Source organism: Dendronephthya gigantea, unplaced genomic scaffold (genome assembly GCF_004324835.1).
Source record: "Dendronephthya gigantea isolate DGI-Jeju-01 unplaced genomic scaffold, DenGig_1.0 000306F, whole genome shotgun sequence".
Lineage (NCBI taxonomy): Eukaryota > Metazoa > Cnidaria > Anthozoa > Malacalcyonacea > Nephtheidae > Dendronephthya > Dendronephthya gigantea.
This window is the reverse complement of record NW_021163316.1, coordinates 82,501-108,380: the sequence shown is the minus strand read 5'-3', so window position 1 is coordinate 108,380 and position 25,880 is coordinate 82,501. Positions and strand designations below refer to the sequence as shown.

At 36.7% G+C, this 25,880-nt stretch overlaps 1 protein-coding gene across 3 annotated transcripts; it reads left to right on the top strand.

The window, feature by feature from the left end:
• The first annotated feature begins 823 nt into the window (after positions 1-823).
• On the top strand, positions 824-22,761 carry LOC114541731. Of its 3 annotated transcripts, none has more exons than XM_028561535.1 (2): positions 824-893; positions 21,455-22,761. In XM_028561535.1, the coding sequence occupies exon 2, from the start codon at positions 21,456-21,458 to the stop codon at positions 22,602-22,604; it is 1,149 nt and encodes a 382-aa protein (XP_028417336.1). In that variant the 5' UTR covers positions 824-893; position 21,455; the 3' UTR covers positions 22,605-22,761. The 3 variants fall into 3 exon arrangements, with proteins under 3 accessions (XP_028417336.1, XP_028417334.1, XP_028417335.1); XM_028561533.1 differs by lacking the exon at positions 824-893 and adding an exon at positions 10,546-10,588; XM_028561534.1 differs by lacking the exon at positions 824-893 and adding an exon at positions 16,185-16,410.
• Positions 22,762-25,880: the final 3,119 nt, after the last annotated feature.

Genomic DNA, 25,880 nt, shown 5'->3' with positions numbered 1-25,880 from the left:
ATATACCAAAAAATACAATGCGCGATTAATGACAAATTTTCAGCCCCAATCGTTCATGACAGATAAAACTTTCCAAATATCAAGAAAACTCAAGTAACAACCGCTTGCCTCACGCAGCTAACGTTTGCATGAATAGAGCAGCAGACCATGTCACGTTTGATGTGAGAGTACGGTAAACAATAAGGTCTGTATTGTAAAAGCTTACTCACCTTTAAACCCTCAAATTTTTGTGATGAAAAATGCCTTTTTGCACAGACTAATGTAGCTCTTTCAAGAATACTAATTAAAATCGAAGGTGCCCGTTTTGTTTTCTGCCTATGCCCTACACGTGCCCAAATGTAGGGCATAAATATAAACCACACTAGTGGTGTCCTTGCAGATTTGACAATCAAACCGTTTCTATACAAATTTTAGCTGCCCTTTTTATTAACCAAACTACATATATTGGTGGGATGTTGGTTTATGTATATCTTATTTGGGTTTAATTTGGTGAATGAAAGGTTTTGCTCATAAACTTACAGACGGTTTTTCTGTAATGAACAAATTGGTTTAAAATTGATATTTAACTTGACTGCTCTAGCGTCCATAGTTTCCAAATTTTACTGCCAGAATTTAATTTATATCCGTCCGGTCTGTGTCGGCCTTTAAGGCCCCTATTACCGAAATTCGCAGTCTCGCGCGAGAAGACAAGCAAGTTATACGAGTAACGGTACCCTCGGCGAAAAACCCTAGGAAGCCTCTTATATAAGTCAGACGTCAGGAGTTGTGCTACAAGTGGTGTAGTTGTAATCCGAGACATCACGCGACAATCACGATATGTTAAGACGTTCTTGTATCGTGCCCAAGCTGGTACAGTGTGAATACTTGATTTATTTCTTTGTGCTGTAGAGTCGGTATGTATCTAAATTCTAATCTCAATTACTCTAACTTTAAATTACTCTGATATATTGATTCAGCCATAACTAGAAATAGTTCTTGGAAAGCGTTATTTGTGAAGGAACACCACTTGAATCTCTAATATTATCGCATTTTATCGGATACAATTTGTGATGCGCCAAAAATTCGACCAGCTTTTGATTTGGAATTTGAATTTCCGAAAATTGCATACAAAAACATAGCAAAATTGCCAAGTTTGACTGCGAATTATTGTAATTTAACGAAGATATAGCCCAGCGAGATTCTCAAATTTTGTATACTTTTGTGCTATGGCCGGAAGAGTGTAACTATCAATTAATTACACACTTCCGCCCGTAATACAAAAGTATACAAAAATTGCTACTTCACATGACTATATTAAGTATATTTATATATTTTTCTATGTTCTACTTGAGATTTTGTAGCCAAACTTGGCAATTATACTAATTTTAGTAGGTTCTTTGTAGCTCTGGTGATTTATTTCCTTCTTGAAACCTAGATCATAAGTTGGCCTAATGTATTATGCAAGTAATCCATTCAAAATAGCCGAACGAAATTTGATATTACCAAGCATTACTTTACTCTCGACGGCCAAATACAAGCGGGTAGAAGCCGATGCACGCGAATATCGAACTCAACTACGAACGTAAAATAATAAATCTTTAGGGCCATTGTACAAGTCATGCAACGTCTCGAAACAATCCTGGCCTAATTACAACTAACAATCGGCCACTAACAGCGGTTTAACAGGCCTAAGTCCTTTACCTAAACTTAAAATAGCTGATAGTTTCCTGACTAGAGGAAAAAAACCACCTCAAGGTATTGATGAAGATGCTGTATCCAACGAATAAGCTACTTTAACAGTAACCGCGCGACTTTCCAGGAAGGTGAAAAGAAACCCAAACCGTTTTACGTGCTTTATGCCTGAATGTCCAGATAACGCATGGAAGTTTCGTAAGCTTAAAGCGACGATATGGTGTTTTTTCAGGAGAATAATTGGGTGCTTAGGTCTATTCTCGTCCCCGGGGCGTGACTTTGTTTTAATATAATTCCGTAATTTTTGTCTCGCAAATTGAAACGCGCAAAGCGACAGCGACGGAATGCGGACGTTAGAACAAGTAAATATTTATGGAAGTATCCGAAGATATCTTATGTGCGATCTCGAGAATGAAAAACTATTACATACTGTTTTCAGTGAAGAAAAGATGATGTGTCCAAATGAATTCTGTGTCGGAAAGATTGCCGATGAATATTCATATTTCATACGACTTTATAATGTTAAGATATTAATATTAAAGATTCAGGTAGAAAATATAAGAACTTACCTTCGATAGTCACGTTCTCAAGACCCGATTGTTCTTCTTTGACCTGATTGTTCTTCCTCAAGATTGTGAAAGGTTGCCACCAAATCTGCAAATCTCATTTTTCGACACAAATCTCACCTTTTGAAACATTTTCTGCCAGACGCATTTCCCGTCTCGCTGTCACTTCACGCGCGATCTCCCGCGAGATAAAGATTACGTAATTAATATAAAACAAAAACACGCGCCGGGGACGAGGCTCTCTTAGGTCAACCTACAAAGAAAAGACCTTTAATTAGGATGGGACACAGTTCATATTAATCATATACAGGACTGCTTTTCCTTATTGATTTGGTTCATCTTTGAGATTTTTTTATTATTATTGTTATTATTATTATTTTCATTATTTGCCATCAATTTTGCGAAATAAAGCATGGGCGATTGAGCATTCACCCGGCTGGAGTATTCTTGAGATGAAAACTAACCCACAAATTCTTAGTATGGCAGCCATTCCGAAACTGAACATATGGCTCTTCGTCTCGTATTTAAATCAATAGTGCATTATGTAAGAGTTTTCCACCTGTTTTAAAGTACTCTTGGCGTCGTGAAACGTGTGCTTTAAAAGAAACCGCGCTGTTTTCTTAATTTTTTTGTAAATCTTATTGACAAATCCTCAATTCATAGTAAAAATAATACGACCACGATATTAAAAGAACTGTCTGTGTTTATATATAGCTATGCCTAAAATCCGTTTTCCACAAATTGAATTTATTCGCGTGGAATGATAAAAAGTAGGAAGTGATCGGATGAAATTTTAGACTGCCAAATAGTCAAATTTCAAACGTACCAATTTTATCCGTTTACACTATGTTCAATAATTTCGGTTTTAGTAAAATGGGGCAAATTTCATCCGTACGAAACCTAAAATTAAGCGTAGATTAAATGGGGCTTCGGAATCGATTTAAAGTGAAAATATATTATTATATCATAATAAAATAATGAAATATTATCTTTTTTTTTATTTATAAATCATATTGAAAAATTCTCAAAAAGCCATACTCACGCGAGCGCAAAAAATAAAGAGCGACAATGATATTGACGGTGCTGTTTGTGTTTATATGTAGCAATGCTTATAAAAGCCACTCAGCTAATTTATTCGCGCGAACTGATAGGTCATATAGGCAGGAAACGATCCTAGTAATGTCTACCGAAGTTTCATTCATTCCTGCAGATAAAAACAAAAAAAACAAAGAAGCCCTTTCCGTTTACGGGCGTCCATATTGGACAGTGTACACGTCCAAAGTTCTGCTGAAACACTGCTCATATCCTGACGTCATTGTACGCACAGAAACTTTGCTAGTGTAAACCGGCCTTTAATCTCTGAATGAGCTTTCACGTATGAGATGTATAAATCACGTATATTCTCATGATGAGACGTATGAGCTAGGTCACGTATAATCTCTGCATGAGGTTTCACATATAATAATTCAGAACGTGAATATATGAATATCATGTAAGCATGTTTTAGCCGTTATACCTTACTAGCCTACGTTAAAGAAAATATGGCAAATATCATAGCAAATATAAATATAAAAGCTGAGCCAAGCTTTGAAAGCCCTAGTAATAGTTAAGTTCCACCCTCCACCTGTATACAGCCCGCCAATTTCAGTTCAATAACACGCAGTGTGTTCTTGTCCGTCAGATATCCACTCTCTTCACGCCATTTTATTTCATTCTTGTCACAATTACATTTTTTTCCACCTGCACAGTTGTCATTCCACATGAATATCTTTCACTGTCGACTGCCGCTAAGCTATCATAACATTCATACTCAAAACATTGGCCTGGTTTATATCTAATCTTCTTCTTGTACGAGCCTTTACCATTATGTCGATCCACGACGTTTTTTTGACTTCTTGCTTCAATGTTAATTACATTCATTGATCTCACAGTTTGGCCACTTTCTTTAGTCTATATATTAGATTTTCCAAGAAATTTGGTATTCGGATTGTGTTTTGTTTTATACTTTTTTAAATTGATGTTTCTTACCTTTTTCTAATTTACTTTCAACCTCCTTTCCCGCTCATATAGTTTGCTGTTTTGGGTCTTTCCTTTGCAATTAAATGAATTGCTCTTTCGCTGTAAGCAGCTAATTGTCATGTTGGTCGGTTAATTCCACGTGTAAGCGATTGGAGGCTTGATGCGATCTCAAAAGGGCGCATAAATTATGTTTTAACATCGGCGCAAGTATACTTTGGATTGGCAATGTGTGTATGAACAATTCATAATCATGCATGAATATTGTGAAAATCGCTGTGAAAATGAAAGAAGAATCTTTAAACTAAGGGCAGTTCATCTTTAAAAATACTGGTTAATTTTCATTCAAATCGGCCAAGTATTTGCAAAGAAATGCAAGTTGGAACGAGCGGAACACTTTTGAGGTCGTCTGCCCGTGCGGCAAGAAACACTACCGGTCAAAGCTTATGTCCCTTCGGGTCTGCCATCTGCGCATCCGTTCTGGTCATAACAAGGCAGTTCGCGCTATTTTAAAAATTGTTCAAATTTCTAATCTTTTACATTTTTCTGGAAACAACCCTTGTGTCTTTATTAAAAACCATAGCGCGAACTAATATTGTGTTGATTATGCAGACAGTTTTCATAATATAACAGTATTATAATATAGCGTTCAAAATGTAAACATGGCGTTTATTTACATTACTGTACAATCGTTTCTAGATATCGCCCAAATTTGCACGCTACTGCATCGGCTTATTCAAGAATTTTAAGAATTTTTATATAAATCTACTACCTGCTTTTTGTAAAATAACTGCATGATTTTTAGCCGGTCACTTTGACATGTCCTTTGACAAAACAACTCGCCGCCATTTTGAAAAAATCTTGGTGCAATTTTTCTTGCAACTTGCAATGCAATTCTACTTTTACGATATATAATTTTGATCTATCTACCGAACTTTTGTCTTTATTACTCTCCATGGCGCTTCTTACACCGACCCCGCTAACTTACGTCCTATTGCCCTTCAATCCATTTCTTTAAAAGTGTTCACCTCATATCTTCGCAACGCCATGTTCGCCTATCTAACAGCTAATAATTTTATCGAATAGAAAATTCAGAAAGCTCTCACTCCCAACCAAGTCTGGCACTTCGGAACACACGGTTTAAATGACAAATATTATCAAAGAAGCGAGAATATAGGCCGTATCAGGGACCGCGGAGGGGGGGAGGGGCGCCCCCCCAATAATTTCCTAAATACATGTGATTCCTTTATAGCGATTTTTATATGGCCATAATAATACGAATAAAAACTCCTTATAGTAAGTTGTGTAATCATAATTATGTGTTCACTATCCGTGTCGGTGAACAATGTTTTCATTGAAGTGATTACAAGAAAAATATGGATAGATAAGTATGGACCCCCTTCCGAGGGTTCACTCTTTCGGCTTCGCTAGCCCCCCCAATCCAAAAACTGCTCGGCCGATTATCGTTCAGTTTCGTTGCCCCCCTTCGGGCACTACTTGAAAACAGGATAGAAAATTATGATAAGTTATAGAATGTCTAAATTCACTTGTTTTCACCTTAACAAATCTGCAGTTTTCGAGCATTTCATCTTCAAAAAATCAGTGAATTTGCATGTTTCGCAATACACCGACGCCATTTTGATTTAGGAAATGTTGAGGATACTTGGTGTAATATACGACATATATAGCAGATTCAGCAGTTTTATACCGGAATTTAAATGAAGTTTCCCACATTTTTGCTGTGCAAGCAGGTTTCAACAAGAAAGCTTTGAGTGGAGTTTTAAGAGGTTTTTCGCAAATTTCCATAGTTTTTCAAAACTAAATTAGTCAGACTTAAACAACAATTAATAGGAAAAACATCCGAGTATTTGCCGTTTTTTTATATTATTCTGCTCTTGGAATGTACAAATAAATAAGAACCACTTTATTTACACGCATCAAAATCATCCACGAGCGTTTTGTTTCTAGTCAATTTATATAAAACAATTACAACACAATTCTTTTCCAGCATACCCTTTGTTTAATATTAACTACTTTTATAATACACACGTTTTCTTAACAAAACTATTTACAACATCTCCCATGTTGTAGCTATCTCCCATCCCTCCCATGTTTGCAGCAACGCTTTTGCAGGTTAAAAGCCAACACTTCTTTTTTCTTCTTAGAATTGAATTTCGGTAATTCTTCCATTGTGTTGATCTTTCTTTCTTTGACCCGAAAAGAAAAACATAATTGGCAGACAACAAAGTCTGGAATTTTGCAAATAAGAAAAGAACGCATTATCATTATCGTACAGCCTTACTACCCTATACACAGATGCTACTCTCCTTTATAATAAACTAACTTGCTATAGTTAAAACTATGTTATACAGAAACAACATACTGCATATCTTAAATCAATTTCAACCAAATAAAATTGTTGGAGAATTACGAGCGCCTTATAATTTTAAAACACAAATAAAATGTTGAACTCGACCCTTTTAATCGGACAGCTAATACCACAACTCATCATCGACGTCATCTCCGAAAGCCAGATTAGATCCTGATCCTTTAAGTTCATTATCGTCATCAGATTGAGCCAGGCTATAACTGCAATCACCACACGAACATAGGTCGGTGCACTTTAAGTCAGCTTTTTGCAGGAACAACGCATGATCGAGCATCCAGTCTTGCACTTGCACTCAACACACTCAAATAAATAAAGATCGCGGAGCGGGTGGGCGTGTTATCCAAGTTATCTCCAACTCTTTATCGTCAAGCGTCCAGCCATTGGCAACCAGTGATGGAAGATCAATTTCTGCACTTAAACACTGATACCATGGTGCTGCTTGATTGCTAATGCCATTACCGGCAAAAGCATGAAAGCCTGGTAAACAAAGAGCAACATCCACGATCAAGAAATTCGAGATAATTGCTACAAATACGCAACGACGTCTATCTCCCGTGTCAGTTAAAAAGAAAATTTCTTGCTGCATCTGCCTTTGTTGCATGGCAATCGCAGGTATATAAGAACATCTGTATCTGGGTTTTTGATTTCACCGCAACTTAAAAACTTTTTCCACTGTTTTAGAACATTCTGGTCTTTTCCGAAGATGTGAACTTTATGGACTCCTTTTTCACTTTTCAGCTCTTCGCTGTCTGTCTGCATTCTTTATGCTCAACTAAGGATACCTGTCTGCAACAATCTAATCGTTTGGAATTATACTTTCGTGTTAGCGTGATGAGGCTTTTAAAAGAACATCATCGCCAAATGTTTTCCATTTTCCTTTCTTCGACTGAATAACTGCCATAGCATCTACAATCAGTGCATTGTTGTTAAATGCACAAACATTGACTTCTGGATTTCCAGATTCATTTTCCATTACTTCAGCAAGTTTAGACTTTGGCCAACTTGGCAGTTTTCACAAGTCCTCTCACGTTTTCATAAGGAAAATGTTTGAAATTTGTTCTGTTTCAACTTCGTAAAGAATGTCTGGGTCTTCGCTCAACAAATTCGTTTTAGTGGATTAATGATAATAAGATAAAGGCGTTGGTAATTAACTTTGTCAAAAAACTGAGATGTTGTAAATAGTTTTGTTGAGAAAACGTGTGTATTATAAAAGTAGTTAGCTAATATAAAACAAAGGTTATGCTGAAAAGGAATTGTGTAGTAATTATTTTATAACTTGACTAGAATCAAAACGCTGTGGAGGATTTTGATGCGTGTAAGCAAAATTGTCGGATGTTTTTCCGATTAATTGTTGTCTAAGTTTTCTTTGACAAATTTAGTTTTGAAGAACTATGGAAATTTGCGAAAAACCACGTAAAACACCACTAAAAGCTTCCTTGTTGAAACCTGCTTGCACAGCAAAAATGTCGGAAACTTCATTTAAATACCGGTATAAAACTGCTGCATCTGCTATATATGTCGTATATTACACCAAGTACCATAAACATTTCTTGAATCAAAATGGCGTCGATGTATTGCAAAAGATGCAAATTCACTGATTTTTCGAAGATGAAATGCTCGAAAACTGCAGGTTTGTGAAGGTGAAAACAAGTGAATTTAAACTTTCTATAATTTATCCTAATTTTCTGTCGTGTTTTCAAGTAGTGCGCGAAGGGGGGCAACGAGAATCATTTTCTAAGCGACTTTTCATGCCAGAGAATTCGGCCTAATAAAACAGCGTTCGGTAGTCATAACCCTTCTTGACCTTAAAAACGCATTTGGTAAAGTGCATCATAATCTTATCCAAACTGTCCTAAATTATCATCACTAATCACATCATTCCTAATCACATTAGCGCAATTATCAAGAGGGCTACACCAGAATTCAAGGTTTCATATTTCGCTTCAAATGGATCATATTTCAACAAAACTTTCAAAATATACCCAGCTAAGACGGAACACTCGAAAATACAATTTTTACGATGGGCAAAATTCAGAAAGATTTTTAAGGATGTCCACGAAATGGACATTTTGTCCCGAAACAAATATATTATTCAGCAGGCCTTTCCCCGTTGTTTGGTTTCTCTTCGCATCACCCGCATTTCTAATGCTGCCTGCGCCGATCGATCCCTAATTTTACCGCCCGCTCGCAGTATTATGAAACGCCTGTGGAGGAGGTAGAACTTGTACACTGACTTCAATATAGCGATTATAACAGCTGAATATTCTACATACACCGAGGTGTGCTTCATGGAGACTGTCTTAGTCCGTTACTTTTTAACTTTGGTTCATGTCGCAGTGAAATCACATATATACATGTATTTATAATTTATGAATTATGAGGTCTAGTAGGCGAAAGCTGTAGGCAGAGCGAGTTATAGGCGATATTAGACGACATAATTCGATCTTGGCCCCCAAATTAGGCCTGCTTCTCAGCATTGCCTGCTTCTCTATTACACTAAGTGCTGAACTAGGAACAGTCATCAGTTCTGGTATGATATATAGTCCTATATGTATTTGTCGTGAGCAAGTCTTTCCTAATTGCATGTTGACCGCACACACTTTGAAATAATCAATCACATGCATCAGCCACCTTGAAAGTCCTTGATATGTTCAAATGACATTCATGTCTAAATGGAAACCAAGGCATGACGGCGACAGGTGGTATACACATTACATCACGAAAGGAATTATTTATGATTTGAGATTTTAGTCATATCATAGAAATCGAGAGCGAGTAGTATAATTTTAATGTTATTTACAATAGGGACGTTTTTATGACCGAAGGAAATATTTTCATATACTGACCGACCAAACTGATAAATAATCTATTTGTTTTTTTCATTATTAATCTCGCCGACAGGGAATTGAAGAGGCGGAAAATAAGGAAGTTCAATCATGACAATATGTTCATTTCAAACGCGAATAAAACGAATATACAAGCGGAATTCAAACATCAAAAGTACTAATTCATTTTTGAAATAGATAAATAGCCTATGATAAGGCAGAAAAACGTCAAAAAATTCTATTTAGTCCGATTCATTGTCATCGCTGGGGATTTAAATTCCGCGCGGTGCATACAGCTAGGGTACAAAATATATTGTTATATCGGTGCTGTGTATCATTGGTGACTGCACACACATTAGACTATTTTACCACATCAGCAATTTTGACATATTCACGACACTCACGACTAAATGAAGAGGCCCGGCATTACGGCGACGGCTGGTACACAAAACATCACAAAAGAATTACAGGCTTGTTTATTCACATTGGCGGCCAAACTTAACTCGACTTTGAGATCCTAAGGAAATGTCAACAAGTTGTGGTGTTTGTGTCCTAACAGCGTATTCTTGTATTCAAACCGCTAATTGCATGTTGACCGCACACACTTTGAAATAATCAATCACATGCATGCATCAGCCACCTTGATATGTTCAAGACACTCACGACTAAATGGAAACCAGGCATTACAGCGACAGCTGATATACTAATAATGAATGTTTATGAGTGCAATGGTAAGAATATTTTAATCAATGGAACATACCATATTTCACCTGATCAAAATATTCTTACCATTCCACGAATGAAAACATTCATTATTTGTTCTATATGACACCAAAAAAAAAAATCAACTTAATGAATTATTTCTTTATTAAGTAAACATATTGCAATTGATGCATAATAATTATAAACACAATTAGAACATGCTAGTGAATAATTTTTTAGCAGAATCGGCTCATAGAGTCGGCTTCGTCGATAAGCATGGGAAAATCCTCGTCTGTCGCCAAAAGAAAAGGCGATTCTGTTTTTGAAGCACCCGCCATTTGTCTCATATGTGTTTATCCTTGAAATGCAATACCATTGGCCATATTATTCTGATTCATGATCAAATACGTGCGAGAAAGGTACGATTAATATCGTTAGTTATTGGATTTAGTGAAAGCAACCGTACAATGGAAAAAACTGTGTTTTCCGTTGCGCGGTCATTAAAATGGGAATTTGTTTTTTAATGTTACGTGATCAAAAACAACCAATTAAAAGACATTGTATTAATAAAGTGTTATTTAATATACATTTCATAACAACAGAAATGAAATCATGAGATTCAGATTCTTGTTCCGACGCGCACGATTTGCAAATTGTTTATTATCATTGGTTAAGGTGGGTTTCCATATATAGTCCTATATGTATTTGTCGTGAGCAAGTCTTTGCTAATTGCATGTTGACCGCACACACTTTGAAATAATCAATCACATCATCAGCCACCTTGAAATTCCTTGATATGTTCAAATGACATTCATGTCTGAATGGAAACCAGACATGACGGCGACAGGTGGTATACACATTACATCACAAAAGGAATTATTTAGGATTTGAGATTTTAGTCATATGATAGAAATCGAGAGCGAGTAGTATAATTTTAATGTTATTTACAATAGAGACGTTTTTATGACCGAAGGAAATATTTTCCTATTCTGACCGACCAAACTGATAAATAATCTATTTATTTTTTTCATTTATAATCTCGCCGACAAGGAATTGAAGAGGCGGAAAATAAGGAATTTCAATCATGACAATATGTTCATTTCAAACGCGAATAAAACGAATATACAAGCGGAATTCAAACATCAAAAGAACTAATTCGTTTTTGAAATAGATAAATAGTCTATGATAAGGCAGAAAAACGTTAAAAAATTCTATTTAGTCCGATTCATTGTCATCGCTGGGGATTTAAATTCCTCCCGGTGCATACAGCTAGGGTACAAAATATGTGACCTTCCACGGGAAAACATACGTTAACGCTATTTCGTTCGTTCGAAAATATCGTTCGTTATCCGTTCGTTTGCCGTTCAAACGCTTCAAGCGTTCGTTGAAACGGTTTTCGAGATCGTTCATCTTTCGAAATTGCCCGTTCGAACGCTTAGGGAAAATCGTTCGAAAATTGGTCCAAAAGCGTTCAACCGTTTCATTTACCGTTCGTTGAAACGTTGGCCGGAATTTCGTTCAATCGCATTGGATTTGGTTCAACATTCAATTAAACATTTGCAATGTTACAACTTTAGAGAAGAAGCCAAGAATGTGTTACACAGAAATACTCCCAGAAACGTATTCAGTTCCTTACTAGAAGGCTTGTGAAGGAAATAGTAGGGTTATATCATTTTAGCCTAATCGAATGCTTTTTTGTGCGCTTCATGTTCTGGTTTATGCTTAGCGTCATGCAGACATGAAGGTTATTAATATGTATGCTCTTATTTCATTACCGAAAAATTTCACGTCATAAGCTTTCTTTCAAAAATTTATCGTTTTTTGAGTTTCGGTAATGCACTGAATGGTTAGAATTTGTGCTTTAATATACTTCTGTAGCTTCCATAAAGCTAAAGTTCACCGCGCGCACAAACAACGTCGCAAGCCATATATTACAGCATTACGAGCCATATATATGCCTTGGCAAGGTGCTAATTAAGTTGCATAATTGTCGGCATTTAGAGACATAAAAGTCTCTAAATGTATGTAAACAGATAAGATCAGATTTTTAAATGGATTGAGGGATTTTGCGTGTTACATATCAATATCGTACTTGTAAACCATGTGTATAGCGAAACATCATAGTATGAGCAAAACGCGATCCATGACAAACAGCGAATTAAGGGACCCCGCAGTACAAGTATACCTCAAGACCCCATCCTCAGTTCGTTATGCCACTGCATGAATATCGAAGCAATTTAAATATGTACGCGTGCATCTAGTCTAAAACTGGAGCCGAAGCAACAAGATCTTCAGTGCCCCGTTTACAAAATTGTCTTATTTCCTTAAAAAGGTATCTTTGTCTCACCAGATCTAAGCCATCTGGCTCGATCGTCGCTGGCATGTTGAAAGGTGGCAATTGCATAAATATAACTTATGGCATAAATATAACTCATGCATTGTAAATATTTATTTAGACTCTTAATTCACAAAAAAATACTTCATATATATTGATATATACACATTTCAGCACAATTCACTCCCCATGTATATTTTGATACTCCTCGAATCGGAAACGTGGAACGCGGAAAAGGCTCAAATCGTATAAATGATAGAGACTGTATGAAAGTAATGAACCTATGTCAATGATGTTCATTGCTTGACATTGTTTATTACAATGAAATTCCGTGTTTTGTGAGGTTGAGTTTTGCGCGATGTTTTAACCAAGTGCGTGCAGTCCTTGCGCACAACTAGCACAAGCCCAAAGGGCAAGTTGCCAAGCTAACGTTTAAAAACATTTGACCTTTCAGATATTTTGCTACATATATTTCGCTATTAATAATTCATCAAAATTTACATTAGAATAAAATTTATCTTGCTTGGACAACATATCAGCTGTTGGGCAACAGAAAAAATTTCCACTAATTTTGATTTGGGCTCCTTGATTAGGAATTACATTCCGGATATAAATTGCAATTATGCATGATCATTGCACCTTGAAGCCTGCCAGCTAGAGCGGCAAAATGAGCAAATTTGAAATGGCGCCTATCAACTGTTTATGCGTGCATGAGCGCGCGGGTAAAGATCTTTACCAATAATTTCGCGAAGACTGTCCCAAATATTTGCTGGATATTAGCATCTATGGAGAAGTCAAGGGCGGCGTTTTAACACGTGCATATATAAAGGTATGAACACTAAATGAAACATTAGCTATGATATAAGGAAAGTCATGACTGGGCCACTTTATTAGGCACGCTTGTAATTATTTCCCTCAAAGCATTGAAATCAGGTTTATCAATGAAATCATCAACAGAATTCGTATAACGGTTGGCTCGATTTAAACTAAAGTTTCTTTCCCTTGAGTGTATTTGCTTGGCTAAACTGTAGCTCTCTATTGATCCATGCATTTATCGAAATATAACACGCATTCAAACTAAGATTTCATATAGATGATCATGCAATTGTATATAACAAACGTTCTCAATTGCATTTTATGTATATGTTAACGCGAGTAAAATGTATTCGGATATAAATGCGCACTGCAATATAACCCTTTAGATTGCTTATCATGGCCGGTGGAATCAACTTGGGCCACGATCATCCAATCATTCCGAAAAAACATGACATGAAACTTCAAATTGACCGGGCTGAGGTTAGAAAGTTGTTAGCTTGGTGTTTACAGTTTATAGGATGCATTACTCACATTGAAACAACAATTGTTTACAAACTTTACTGACATTTTTCAAAAACATCTGGGTTGATGCTACCTCGAATACCTACTCAAATATATATAATTATATGATATAAAAAGATTTCGCCAGACAAAATGGATTAATGCTTTCATGCATGTCTTAATCTTGATTAGTTAATTTTACTGTAAGTAGGAGGCACAAATTGTGTCACAAGTATAGATGTCTCGAAGATGTTGAGGATCGGTTGTTTCTTAAAATGGTGAGTATAAACTCCCCTGTGCATGCATTTGGCATCGTCGTTTCTATATGGGTGGCAACATTGCTATATGCTTTGCAGAAAAAATTATTTGCACTCTCTGATGTAAAAACCCGGTTTCTATATGGGCCGTCTCCTATTGCTATATGCTTTAGTGAAAATACTGTGCAATCTCTTCTTGCTGCCGGGGTTGAGTTGTTTCGCAGGGCGGAACTGAATTCGGACCATCGGGATTGCGGATTGCCGCGGTCGTTTCAAATAAAGATTTTGAAAATCATCCCACTAATTTATGCGTTCTACTTCTTTGGGTCACTATTGTTAGGCTCATGCAGGTAGCTTAGGCATTTTTACACAATTAGCTATGTAGATGGTCGGGGGGGGAATAATAAAATTTCCTGATGAATATAGTGACCACCAAGAATTTTGTTAGCTAATTTAATATCACAAGTGTAGCGACTTGTTATACACAAAATATGTAACTTATATGAAAAAATATGGCGGCAGAAATAGCGACATTGCAGCTTTAGCTTTTCGAGGAAAATATGGTGCATGCATTCGATGGTGCATGCAATCGACAAAATAGATTATTATCAAATTTTAAAATATTCTTAAGGTGATGATGCCCTTCGTTGCTACTGACAGTACTGTGTATAGGCGACATTCCGCGACAAGCTTGACCGTGGCTAGAGGCTACTGTTGTTGCTGCACGGAGCATATTGTGCGCATTAGGTAAATATCTAAGCTTATATTTTAAATATTATATTACCGCGCAATGCATTGCTGAAATTGAAATGCAGATTTTCACGTGTATAAATGGTGTGGATACTTAAATGAGTTTTTACAGCATGCAAGCACACGTTACTACGCTGGTTCGCATACAAACGAACTTCGCGTATTCGATATTCTGTATTAATGTCTGGTTATCATCTCTAAACAACTTGATCCTTGCGCTAATTATTCAAATGACATTCATGTCTAAAAGGAAACCAGACATGGCGGCGACAGGTGGTATACACATTACATCACGAAAGGAATTATTTAGGATTTGAGATTTTAGTCATATCATAGAAATCGAGAGCGAGTAGTATAATTTTAATGTTATTTACAATAGGGACGTTTTTATGCCCGAAGGAAATATTTTCCTATACTGACCAACCAAACTGATAAATAATCTATTTATTTTTTTCATTATTAATCTCGCCGACAAGGAATTGAAGAGGCGGAAAATAAGGAAGTTCAATCATGACAGTATGTTAATTCAAACGCGAATAAAACGAATATACAAGCGGAATTCAAACATCAAAAGAACTAATTCGTTTTTGAAATAGATAAATAACCTATGATAAGGCAGAAAAACGTTAAAATTTCTATTTAGTCCGATTCATTGTCATCGCTGGGGATTTAAATTCCGCGCGGTGCATACAGCTAGGGTACAAAATATATTGTTATATAGGTCCTGTCTATTTGAAATGTGAGTAGTTCATTCGTAGTCACATAACTTTAAATAAATGCAATGTTTCCCGCCAACAAGTGAAAAATTGTTGCCCGCATATTCAAAATGTTTGGTTTCGCGTTGCACACAGAACGTCGCAGACGCAGCGTATAATTTCTCTTGAACTTCGCTAAATATTCATATCATTTGTCCTGGTTTTAGAATTTTATTGTTTACTAGCTGTTGCTGTTGCAAAGGCGTTGTTAAATCCTAAGGTCGCTGTTAAATATTAAGTAATAATAGCTGTCAGTGACAGCTGGTGAAGCATATATGGCATGCTCATACAACAGTTGATCTAAATTCTTACTTTATCAACTCTATAATATCAACTGGTAGTGAAACTGAATAAATTCAGAGCGGATGCAGCACTAGTGCGTTAATTAGCATGACACAAGGAAATTGCTAAAAATAACCTTGTTTAACCTTGTTCAAATAATAACTTTGTTTTGTAATGCAAATTTGTGCTTTAGTGCTGGACCATCCCCTGACACTGACACCGCTCAAAGCAAATTCAAAAGTTATTTAACTATATTGCGAAAGTTTCTGTTTCCGCGCGATATTAATTAGTCATGCTAATAGTGTGGAAATTTTGCTTGCTGTGCCCTCGCGCTAATGTTTTTGCAGTCTTGGCCAATGGCGTCGTCGAAGTTAGCCTATTGTGGAGCTGAAGCGGAAATATATATTGCATTGCACCTTGGGGTCCCAAAATCAACAACGTAGATTATAAAAAAGGATCTCACAATGATTTGTTCGCAGTTAACTTGAAAAGCCGACGAGTAAAGAGAAGCCGAATTCAAACACAGAAAAAGGTTAAAATTTTAGGTGGGTATAAAGTATACTTATTACTGTCATAAGAATAGAAGAAGACACCTACGAAATATCAGACTTCAATTTCAATTGCACGCGTATACATTTGGCTTGATAAGCCAATACTAAATTGAATAATGCCTTTCTCTCATTCCATTCACTAATATAGCCAGTTATAATATGGTCCTCTGTGTATATGGAACTCCCTTATGGCACTTACTGAAGTCAATTCAAAACAATGGCGTTCACGAGCGAAAATAAGCTGCGGCCTTAAATAAGTCGCGAATAGTCGTATAAAGCTCCGCGACTAAAATAGGCCGCCCAGCTAGCATCGATTTTCATTGCGTTGCGAAGCTCGTGTGCACTTCCATTGCCTTAAATATACCTGATTTTTAGGGGAATTATCTTTCGCGCAATGTGGGCAATAAGATAGCTAATATAGAAAATAGGTTCGTTTTTTAGGTTTGTCGTATATGCGCAATTACTTTTACCATACTTTTGCCAAATTAACCAAAATATATTTATATTGAAATAATCAACCGCCCACTCATCAAGATAACTTTACAACAACACTGCAATGGTGGACTTTGCAACAATTTTGTCTCACATGAAATGTTATAGTTAAACGTAAAACTAATCATATTCGTGCTCGTGTAAGAATTAAGGAAAGGTGTACGCCACAACTCACGTCAGTATTAGTCAAAGCATGAAGTTTGCTCTGAAAATGAAATTGAAGATTAGGATTGACTTCGACATATCTGTCAAAAATTCATTCAATAGCCCACGTTTTGATGTACTGTTATAACGACTCCCGCATTGCGCTTTACCGATGCGACTAGCCTAACAAAACGTGTGCTTTATATAGACATGAATGTATTAGGTATGTGTGTAGCTATATATCTATAACCTAGTATGTATTTGAATGTATTAGGTCTCCATTTAGTCGTATTTGTCCTGAACAAGTCATTTTTACCCATAAAAAAATAAACCGGATGTGTCTACGCGCGTTGCCGGCCAAACTGAACTCGACTTTGAGATCTTCAAGAAATGTCAACAAGTCGCTTTGGCTCTGAAAAATTAATGAAATTGAAGATTACGATTGTATTCGGCGACAACTGAACACATCAAACGCGTCAAGAAGGGCTATAGCTATATTGTGCCGACACAATAGTCATATAAACAAAAATAGGCGCTCAAGGAGTATATAAGGATTTGCATGCAACAACATGGTGTCAACTTTAATTTTGAACATACTTTAGCTTTTATAAAGACAAAATACTTCAATAAAACGACAAACGCACGCAGAATATTACTGCACTGATTCAGGTAGACCGTTAAATGCGGATTGTCGTCGCGCTACAGTTGCGCGATGGCGCTGCTAGACGAATTTTGACACGTTTCTAGTTATGGCAAGCCAAAGCTGACAAAAGTGTATCGAGTTTCAATTCACTATTCGAGAAATATAAATCAATAGTCTAGTTCCGTAAGTCGATGGACCAGGGTAATATATCGACGGTTGAGACAAATAAATTGACACACGAATTAAAAAAATAAAGTGTCGAAAAACAAATCGATTGTCGAGAAAGCGATCAGCAGGCGGGAAACATATCATTAGTCGAGAAGGATAATCATAATCCGAAAACAGCCGAAGCGTAAAGCGAGTTTTGCAAACGTCAGTGGCGTAGCCAGCCTGACGATTTACTCATGTTGCTATGCAAATTTTATGTTATTATCATTATTCATTTCTTTAGAAATTCATTGTTTTCACAGTCAATGATCACCAAAATATTAGCATAGCATGACTAAATTGTCGGGCTGGCTACGCCACTGGCAAACGTAAACATAAGACGATTCGCCCCATATTGAATAATGCTTGGTTACAAAGCTATTTCGAAAAAGTTAGCCCAAAATATTATTCTGCCAAAGGTACAACGAAATTGTTTCAATGCTTGCGCTACAAGCAATTACATTTTCTAAAGTTCCATGAGTGAAAAATGAAACTATAGGTATCCCTATATTTCCCTATTAAATGGAAACACCGCTTCAATTTGATTTTATAACCCTGTCATTGTTGATTAAATTTCCATCAATTATGTCGCCATTGCCATGTCTCGCCGTCTTTATGCACGATAAATACCACTTCTTGATCCCCACCTGTATTTTTTCACACCATCGAGAAATAATTGATAGTACAATAGTACCTATCCAAAATCTAAAAGCATTTGTCCAACTTTGGAGTAAAAAGCCTCCCTTCGTTATCGGGAATGAAATTCAAGTGCGAAAGTCTCATCGAGGACAGCATTATGGGGGGACGCAATGCATTAAATGCAAATTAACTGTTCTGTATTCCCGGCTGGATTCCAAAGTTATCTGATTCTGTTATCAATTTTGACCTTGAAGCCCCCCCCCTAATCACATTAGCGAAATTATCAAGAGCTTATACCACCTCCTCCACAGGCGTTTCATTAGAGAGCTTTAGATTTGACTACGGCTCCCGCTACGGCTACGAGATTCGTCACTGTGGCGCGAAACAAACGTTGTATGTTTACGCCACCTCGTGTTGGCATGATAAACCTCTGCAAACACAATAATAAATGCATGTTTATCCTGTCAAATATTTCGGAAATTTTACGCCCAATATTTCGAAAAATACACATTATCAAAGGCCACGGTCATGAAAAACAGTTCTCTCAAATTATCAGTTTTTTTGGAAAAAACGAGAAAATGTGATTGCTTTTTAAATCAAATAATCAGGACTACGAAGTTTTCTTAAAATGCCGTAGTCAGATAAGCGACGGCTACGAGTCTATAGCGTCAGTACGAAGTATCACGAATATCACGTCAATGAGACGAATCTCGTAGCGGTAGTGGGAGCTGTAGTCAAATCTAAAGCTCTCTAATATACTGCGAGCGGGCGAGAAAATTAGGAGAGAGCGGCACGAGCAGCATTAGAAATGCGGGTATTGCGAACAGAAACGCCTGCTGATTAATGATTTCAGGATGGCAGTAGCTAATCCAAAAACTGACTACAAAAACTTAACAATTTTAGGAAAGTCAGTTAAAGCTTGTTTAGCATAGTTAATAAGCGTAGTTATTGTGCTTTTCTCTGTTTTGATTATCACATTATGCTTTCAGATTTATTCATTGCTATATATATTCATGTTACTATATAATTTGAATATAATTTCCCTTGAATTTAATTATGTAATACATATTAAACGTACACAGTTCCATTTTACGAAACGATAAATAATAAATTGATAATATCTACATCACTTTCATTTGAATGGCTTGAAGTATAAATATTGAAGCCCAACATAGTGCTTTCAGTAAAGCAATAAGAGACAATTAAACCATATGGGAATGATAAGAATATATTTCGTATAGACGTTTCGTCTTAACTTAAGACATCTTCAGACTAAATGATAAATTACATGATAATTTGAATATGTAGACTAGTAATATATTTACAAGTATCAATTTACAAAAAGTGATAACAAGGACAACGTAAGGACAAACGGTACATGAAAGGACAAGGGACAGAGACGTCACGACACGATGACAATACGAAGTCAGGGCTAAAATAAATTGAGAGGGATAGAGTTGCCTTGAACATTAAGAGAAGGCTTAAGTTTGGTGCTTTACTGAAAGCACTATGTTGGGCTTTAATATTTATACTTCGAATACGCTTCCCGCCCGGCACGTCTCTGACAACAGTATTGAAAAACCTTCGCGTTTTGAAATCATTCCTTCTTGTTTGTCGGCCATCGGTATACGGGCTACATCGGATCATATTTAAAATTAACTTTCAAAATATACCCAGCTAAGACGGAACACTCGAAAATACATTTTTTACGATTGGCAAATTCAGAAAGATTTTTAAGGATGTCCGCAAAATGGATATTTTGTCCCGAAAACAAATATATTATTCAGCAGGCCTTTCCCCGTTGTTTGGTTTCTCTTCGCATTACCCGCATTTGTAATGTTGCCCTCGCCGATCGCTCCCTAATTTCCCGCCCGCTCGCAGTATTATGAAACGCCTGTGGAGGAGGTAGAACTTGTACACTGACTTCAATATAACGATGATCACAGTGAATATTCTATACCGTACCATTAATAATAGTTGGCCGAGGTGTGCTTTATGGAGACTGTCTTATAGTCCGTTACTTTTTAACTCGTATTCATGTCGTATTGAAATCACATATATACATGTATTTATAATTTATGAATTATGAGGTCTAGTAGGCGAAAGCTGTAGGCAGAGTTATGGGCGATTTTAGACGACATTCGTCGAGCTTGGCCTCCAAACTAGGCCTGCTTCTCAGCATTGCCTGCTTCTCTATTAAACTAATTGCTGAACTAGGAACAGTCATCAGTTCTTGTACAGAAAGTTTAAAAACCATCCCAAAATTAGATAAATCAGGAAATTTGTCTGTGAAATGATGAAAAAAAAACGTACGAAAAATATAGTCGTGCGATTTTAGCATGATGTGTATAAATTAGTATTATATAATATTATTATAATTATGGCAAGCGTCAATTCCGGTGAAATGAAGCTCAGTGATATGCTGAGAAGAATTTTCCGCGTTCCATTACTTTCCGGTAATGGACCGGCACTTTCCCGTAATGGACCGCCGTTAGCGGCGATCCGTTACGAGATGAAAAACAGAGAAACTCTGAATGAAAAAGGCCCAAATAAATGCCCAAGAAAAAATTTGAATGATTTTGAAATTAATAAAATGTCTGCAGACAGTTTAGGTAAACTAAATTACTCAATATTGTGTTTTTTTTTATCAAATGCGTACCAGCTCGGTCTGTACAAAAAGTCCTCGGTCCGATATTTCTCGGTAAAGACCTCGCGTTCGGTTAATAAGAAGTTAGTAATTTCTACAACATTTGGCGGCTCCGCACGCCGATATTTTTCACAGTTTCTATATTTTGAAACCAAACCTTCAAACTTCCCAGCTGTATAGTAGTGAATATTGAAATTTTTAAATTTAGCTAAATAGGGGAGATGTTTCAGCAAATGGTGTATATATTCTCATAAAAATTTTTTCAGGATGATGACCCTTTTGAGAAAAGATTTTATATGTTGGTGGATTATTCTAATTGGGTTTTTGGAAGCTGTTCAAGGAACCGTTTCCAACACCAAGTATATTACTCGCTATAACAAGCTTTGCACTAGTCCCTGTAAAAGTAAATATAGAAATAGTTATTGGTGCTACACAAAAGGAGCATATGATAGTTGGGAATATTGTTCGCGATCAGCAAACGAGGATATCGAAGGAAAGAAATGTAAGAATGCGTGCGCTGAACGTGGGGAAAAATATAAGTGGTGTTATCTTCTCAACGGAGGGTGGAACTATTGCGGGCTTGTTCAAAACAGACTCCAGCGCTTCAAAACCAGATATGGCTATGACTGTGTTGACGACTGTTCGTATTATCCAAGCAAAGGATATTATTACTGTCATACAAATATTAATTATGATTATTGTTCTCCGAATTCTGACACAACTATTTATGGGAAGGCATGCAAAGGTAATAGCAAGTGCGCTTTTCATGGTTATTCATATACATGGTGCTATACAAATGATGGCAGTTGGGATTACTGTGGAGTAATTCAATGGAATTCTTGCGAAAATACTAGAAAAAAGCGGCAGATTGAAGAACTATGCATGAGAGATACAGGAAATAGTATTGATGTCGTATACCTTATGGGACGTGGGCAAATTGCTACTGATCAACTGAGCGATGCTCTAACGCGCAGTGCCTATGAGGCCATCGCTCAAATGGAAACTTCGCGAATACCACCGCGACCACGCTCGGAGATTGTTAGCAATTCTAACTTTCGTATCGATTTGCAAGGAACTCATTGGTGGGGGGGTCAAAATTACTACAATCTCCAACTACAAAGAAATATACCTCGCCAACCTGGTCAATCAACCACCTACGCCACAGTTCTCGTTCCTGTAGCTCGAGTAGGAGGTCAGTATATGAATTCACGACGTCTCAGAAATGCATTCATCGAAAGCTTATTAAAAAAAGAAAACATCCGAATAATTGTTCGTTCGACTCGATCCAACCAGAGAAGAAGCCGAGAACTGTTAGAAAAGGATGAAGGACCTGAAAAATACCTTATCCAAGATGAGCAAATAGAAGATAATGTGAGTGAAGAAAATTTGGCCGGCTTCGAGTGGAAGTTAGAATAACAGTTCTTTACAGTCTGCAAATATTATAATTATTATCATAATATATACTTTTGATTCATTAAATTAGATTTAGTTTCATATAAAAATGCAAGCTGCTTGATTGAACTAAAGTTATACATATACATGTAGATTTGTATTTGAATTAAAGATTTGTAATCAAGGCAGATTGGTTTGTCAATGAATGTTCTCCGGATTTAAAATTGTTTTTTATTGAGCTTTCGACTCGGTACTTCGAGTCTTCTTCAAAATATCTAAATTATTAACATGTGGCTAGCTTTATATATTTATTTAAGTTTTGCGCTCTTCTTTAAGACTTTGTATATGTTGAGAGTCTCTTATTGGTATGCACCCACTCGAGTGTGCTTGCTAATGTAAATATATCTGCTATGCGGGTGTTTCATACATTTACATAGCAAGCACACTCGAGTTGGTGCATACCAATAAGTCACATGACATGTATATTGATATACTTGATTTGGACAACATTAATGACAGCGGCTGTATATATATTATATATTATATTATAATTAATATATATATAATATATATATATATTATATTATATATAATATATATATATATTATATATATATATTATATGATATTATATATATATATATATATATATATAAAAATTATGCTGACGCTGATGAGATGCACGATTTTGAGGTCTCATTCAGTTTCAATATCAGTTTCAACAAAATGCGCTAATATTGTTATATTTGCACAATTTTTATCTGGTTAGAACAGGTAAGGAGAAACTTCTCAGCGCCTTGAGAATTTGGGCATTAACGAAGTTATAACCACGAAACGCGGCGCTAAATCCAGCATTAGTAAGTTTCGTACTATATTCTAGTGAGCTAATAAAATCGTGTTCATCTTCGACGTGACACGACAACAAAAAAATTAAGGTGGCGGCCGAAACGTTCACACAGGTATTGCCAAAAATTTGCAACTTCAGATATCTATAAAGTCTGTTTTGATTGAAAAGATTCATTTCTGATTGCGGCAAACAAGTCGATAAAAAGTTAAAAGCTAAAGTAAAGCTAAAAAAACTAGGTTAAAAAATTCGACTCAGTAGCACTTTAAAGAAAGATTAGAGTGATTTCTGCGCATCGGTTGTGCACATTACATTGGGGTACGCCCATAATTGTTTGATTATAATCACAAAACCGCGTTTACACTGCATTAAATATACCTATACCCAGTTGTATAGTGTTCAAGCTAACAATACAAAAGCCGAACACAGATGAAATGGGCACGAATACCCATTTTAGCCGTGCCGTTCCGATAAATTCACACAAAAAAGGTGGGTGGAATTACACACCAAGGTGTGTTTCACTGCACACTAAGGTATGCTCAATTGCACGCCATGGTGTGTAATTTGTGCACACTTTTCTACGCGCTTTTAGAAAACACACCTTGTCGTGCAACACACCTTTGTGTGTTAGCGAAAACACGTCCTTTTGCACACCTTTCCCTTTGCTCATTAACCTTTTCACTGAAAACACGCCTTAGTGCGTTTCGCAGCACGGCATTTTTTGTAAAAATTCTGTTCTAGGCAATTTTGGATTTTGTCAGTACACCAAAGAATGATTGACTCTTGAAGACATACTCGTTGAAAATTAATTATTTCCAGTGTATTTGGTGTTTATTATAAGTAATATCATGACATAAGGGAATTAGTGATTAAATGCCCCGAAGGCGAGAGAGGTTTGTGTAATTCCCGAGGGCGCAGCGGGGACGTTGCGTATAATTTTATGTACAGGGTGTATCAAAAAAACGCAACCACTTAATATTCATGAATATCCTCTTTTTCTACAACACAAAAGACGTTTGGCCCCTGGAATGCGAGAAAGCTTGTAATCATATTCCAGCGGCCCAATCGTCGGTAAACAAAGTCGGGTGCGTAAACCAACGAGCTGAATTCAAAGTATTTAACGAGTAAAATTTTATTTACAATTTATTTTACAAGGTCGACAGTTAGCATTCCAGTTATCATGCACGACAATAAAAACTCATTGTTCGGTTGTTGAGATTGTTTATTTACAAATACTGACCGACCAAACTGATAAATGATCTATTCATTGTCATCGCTGGGGATTTAAATTCCGTGCGGTGCATACAGCTAGGGTACAAAATATATTGTTATATAGGTCCTGTCTATTTGAAATGTGACTAGTTGATTCGTAGTCACATGACTTTAAATAAATGCAATGTTTCCCGCCAAACAAGTGAAAAATTCTGGCCGGCATATTTTGTTCTGTGTTGGTTTTTCGGAAGGACGTTAAAATGTTTGGTTTCGCGTTGCACACAGATCGTTGCAGCGCTGCGTGACGCAGCGTATAAATTCTCTTGAACTTCGCTAAATATTCATATCATTTGTCTTGGTTTTAGAATTTTATTGTTTACTAGCTGTTGCTGTTGCAATGGCGTTGTTAAATCCTAAGGTCCAGGGGCGGCGGAACATAATACATTTTGGGGGGGCGGAATTTTTTTTCGAATTTCAGTGCTCTAGATCTTCGGAAATGGCCATTTCAGAGTCTTACTTGCCGCTTTTATCGTAGTTTTTCATTGGCAAACACAAACTGAAAACGGCGCAGCGCGTGTAGTGATATCTTCTACATTTGAAAAAGCATCTCTCATGCTTCATTCTGGCATTCTTCATGAAATTTTTGGGGGGGCTAAGCCCCCCCACTTTTACTTCTGGGGGGCTAAAGCCCCCCTAGCCCCCCCTGTTCCGCCGCCCTTGCTAAGGTCACTGTTAAATAAGTAATAACAGCTGTCAGTGACAGCTGGTGAAGCATATATGGCATGCTCATACAACAGTTGATCTAAATTCTTACTTTATCAACTCTATAATATCAACTGGTAGTGAAACTGAATAAATTCAGAGCGGATGCAGCACTAGTGCGTTAATTAGCATGACACAAGGAAATTGCTAAAAATAACCACTTTGTTTTGTAATGCAAATTTGTGCTCTAGTGCTGGACCATCCCCTGACACGGACACCGCTCAAAGCAAATTCAAAAGTTATTTAACTATATTGCGAAAGTTTCTGTTTCCGCGCGATATTAATTAATCATGCTAATAGTGTGGAAATTTTGCTTGCTGTGACCTCGCGCTAATGTTTTTGCAGTCTTGGCCAATGGCGTCGTCGAAGTTAGCCTATTGTGGAGCTGAAGCGGAAATATATATTGCATTGCACCTTGGGGTCCAAAAATCAACAACGTAGATTATAAAAAAGGGATCTCACAATGATTGGTTCGCAGTTAA

What these genes read in the sequence shown, in the direction of transcription:
- LOC114541731 (XM_028561533.1), top strand. Translation starts at nt 10,566, where the DNA reads ATGATCAAATACGTGCGAGAAAG. An exon ending in ATCAAATACGTGCGAGAAAG is followed by an intron (nt 10,589 to 21,454) that starts GTACGATTAATA and finishes AAATTTTTTCAG; the next exon opens with GATGATGACCCTTTTGAGAA.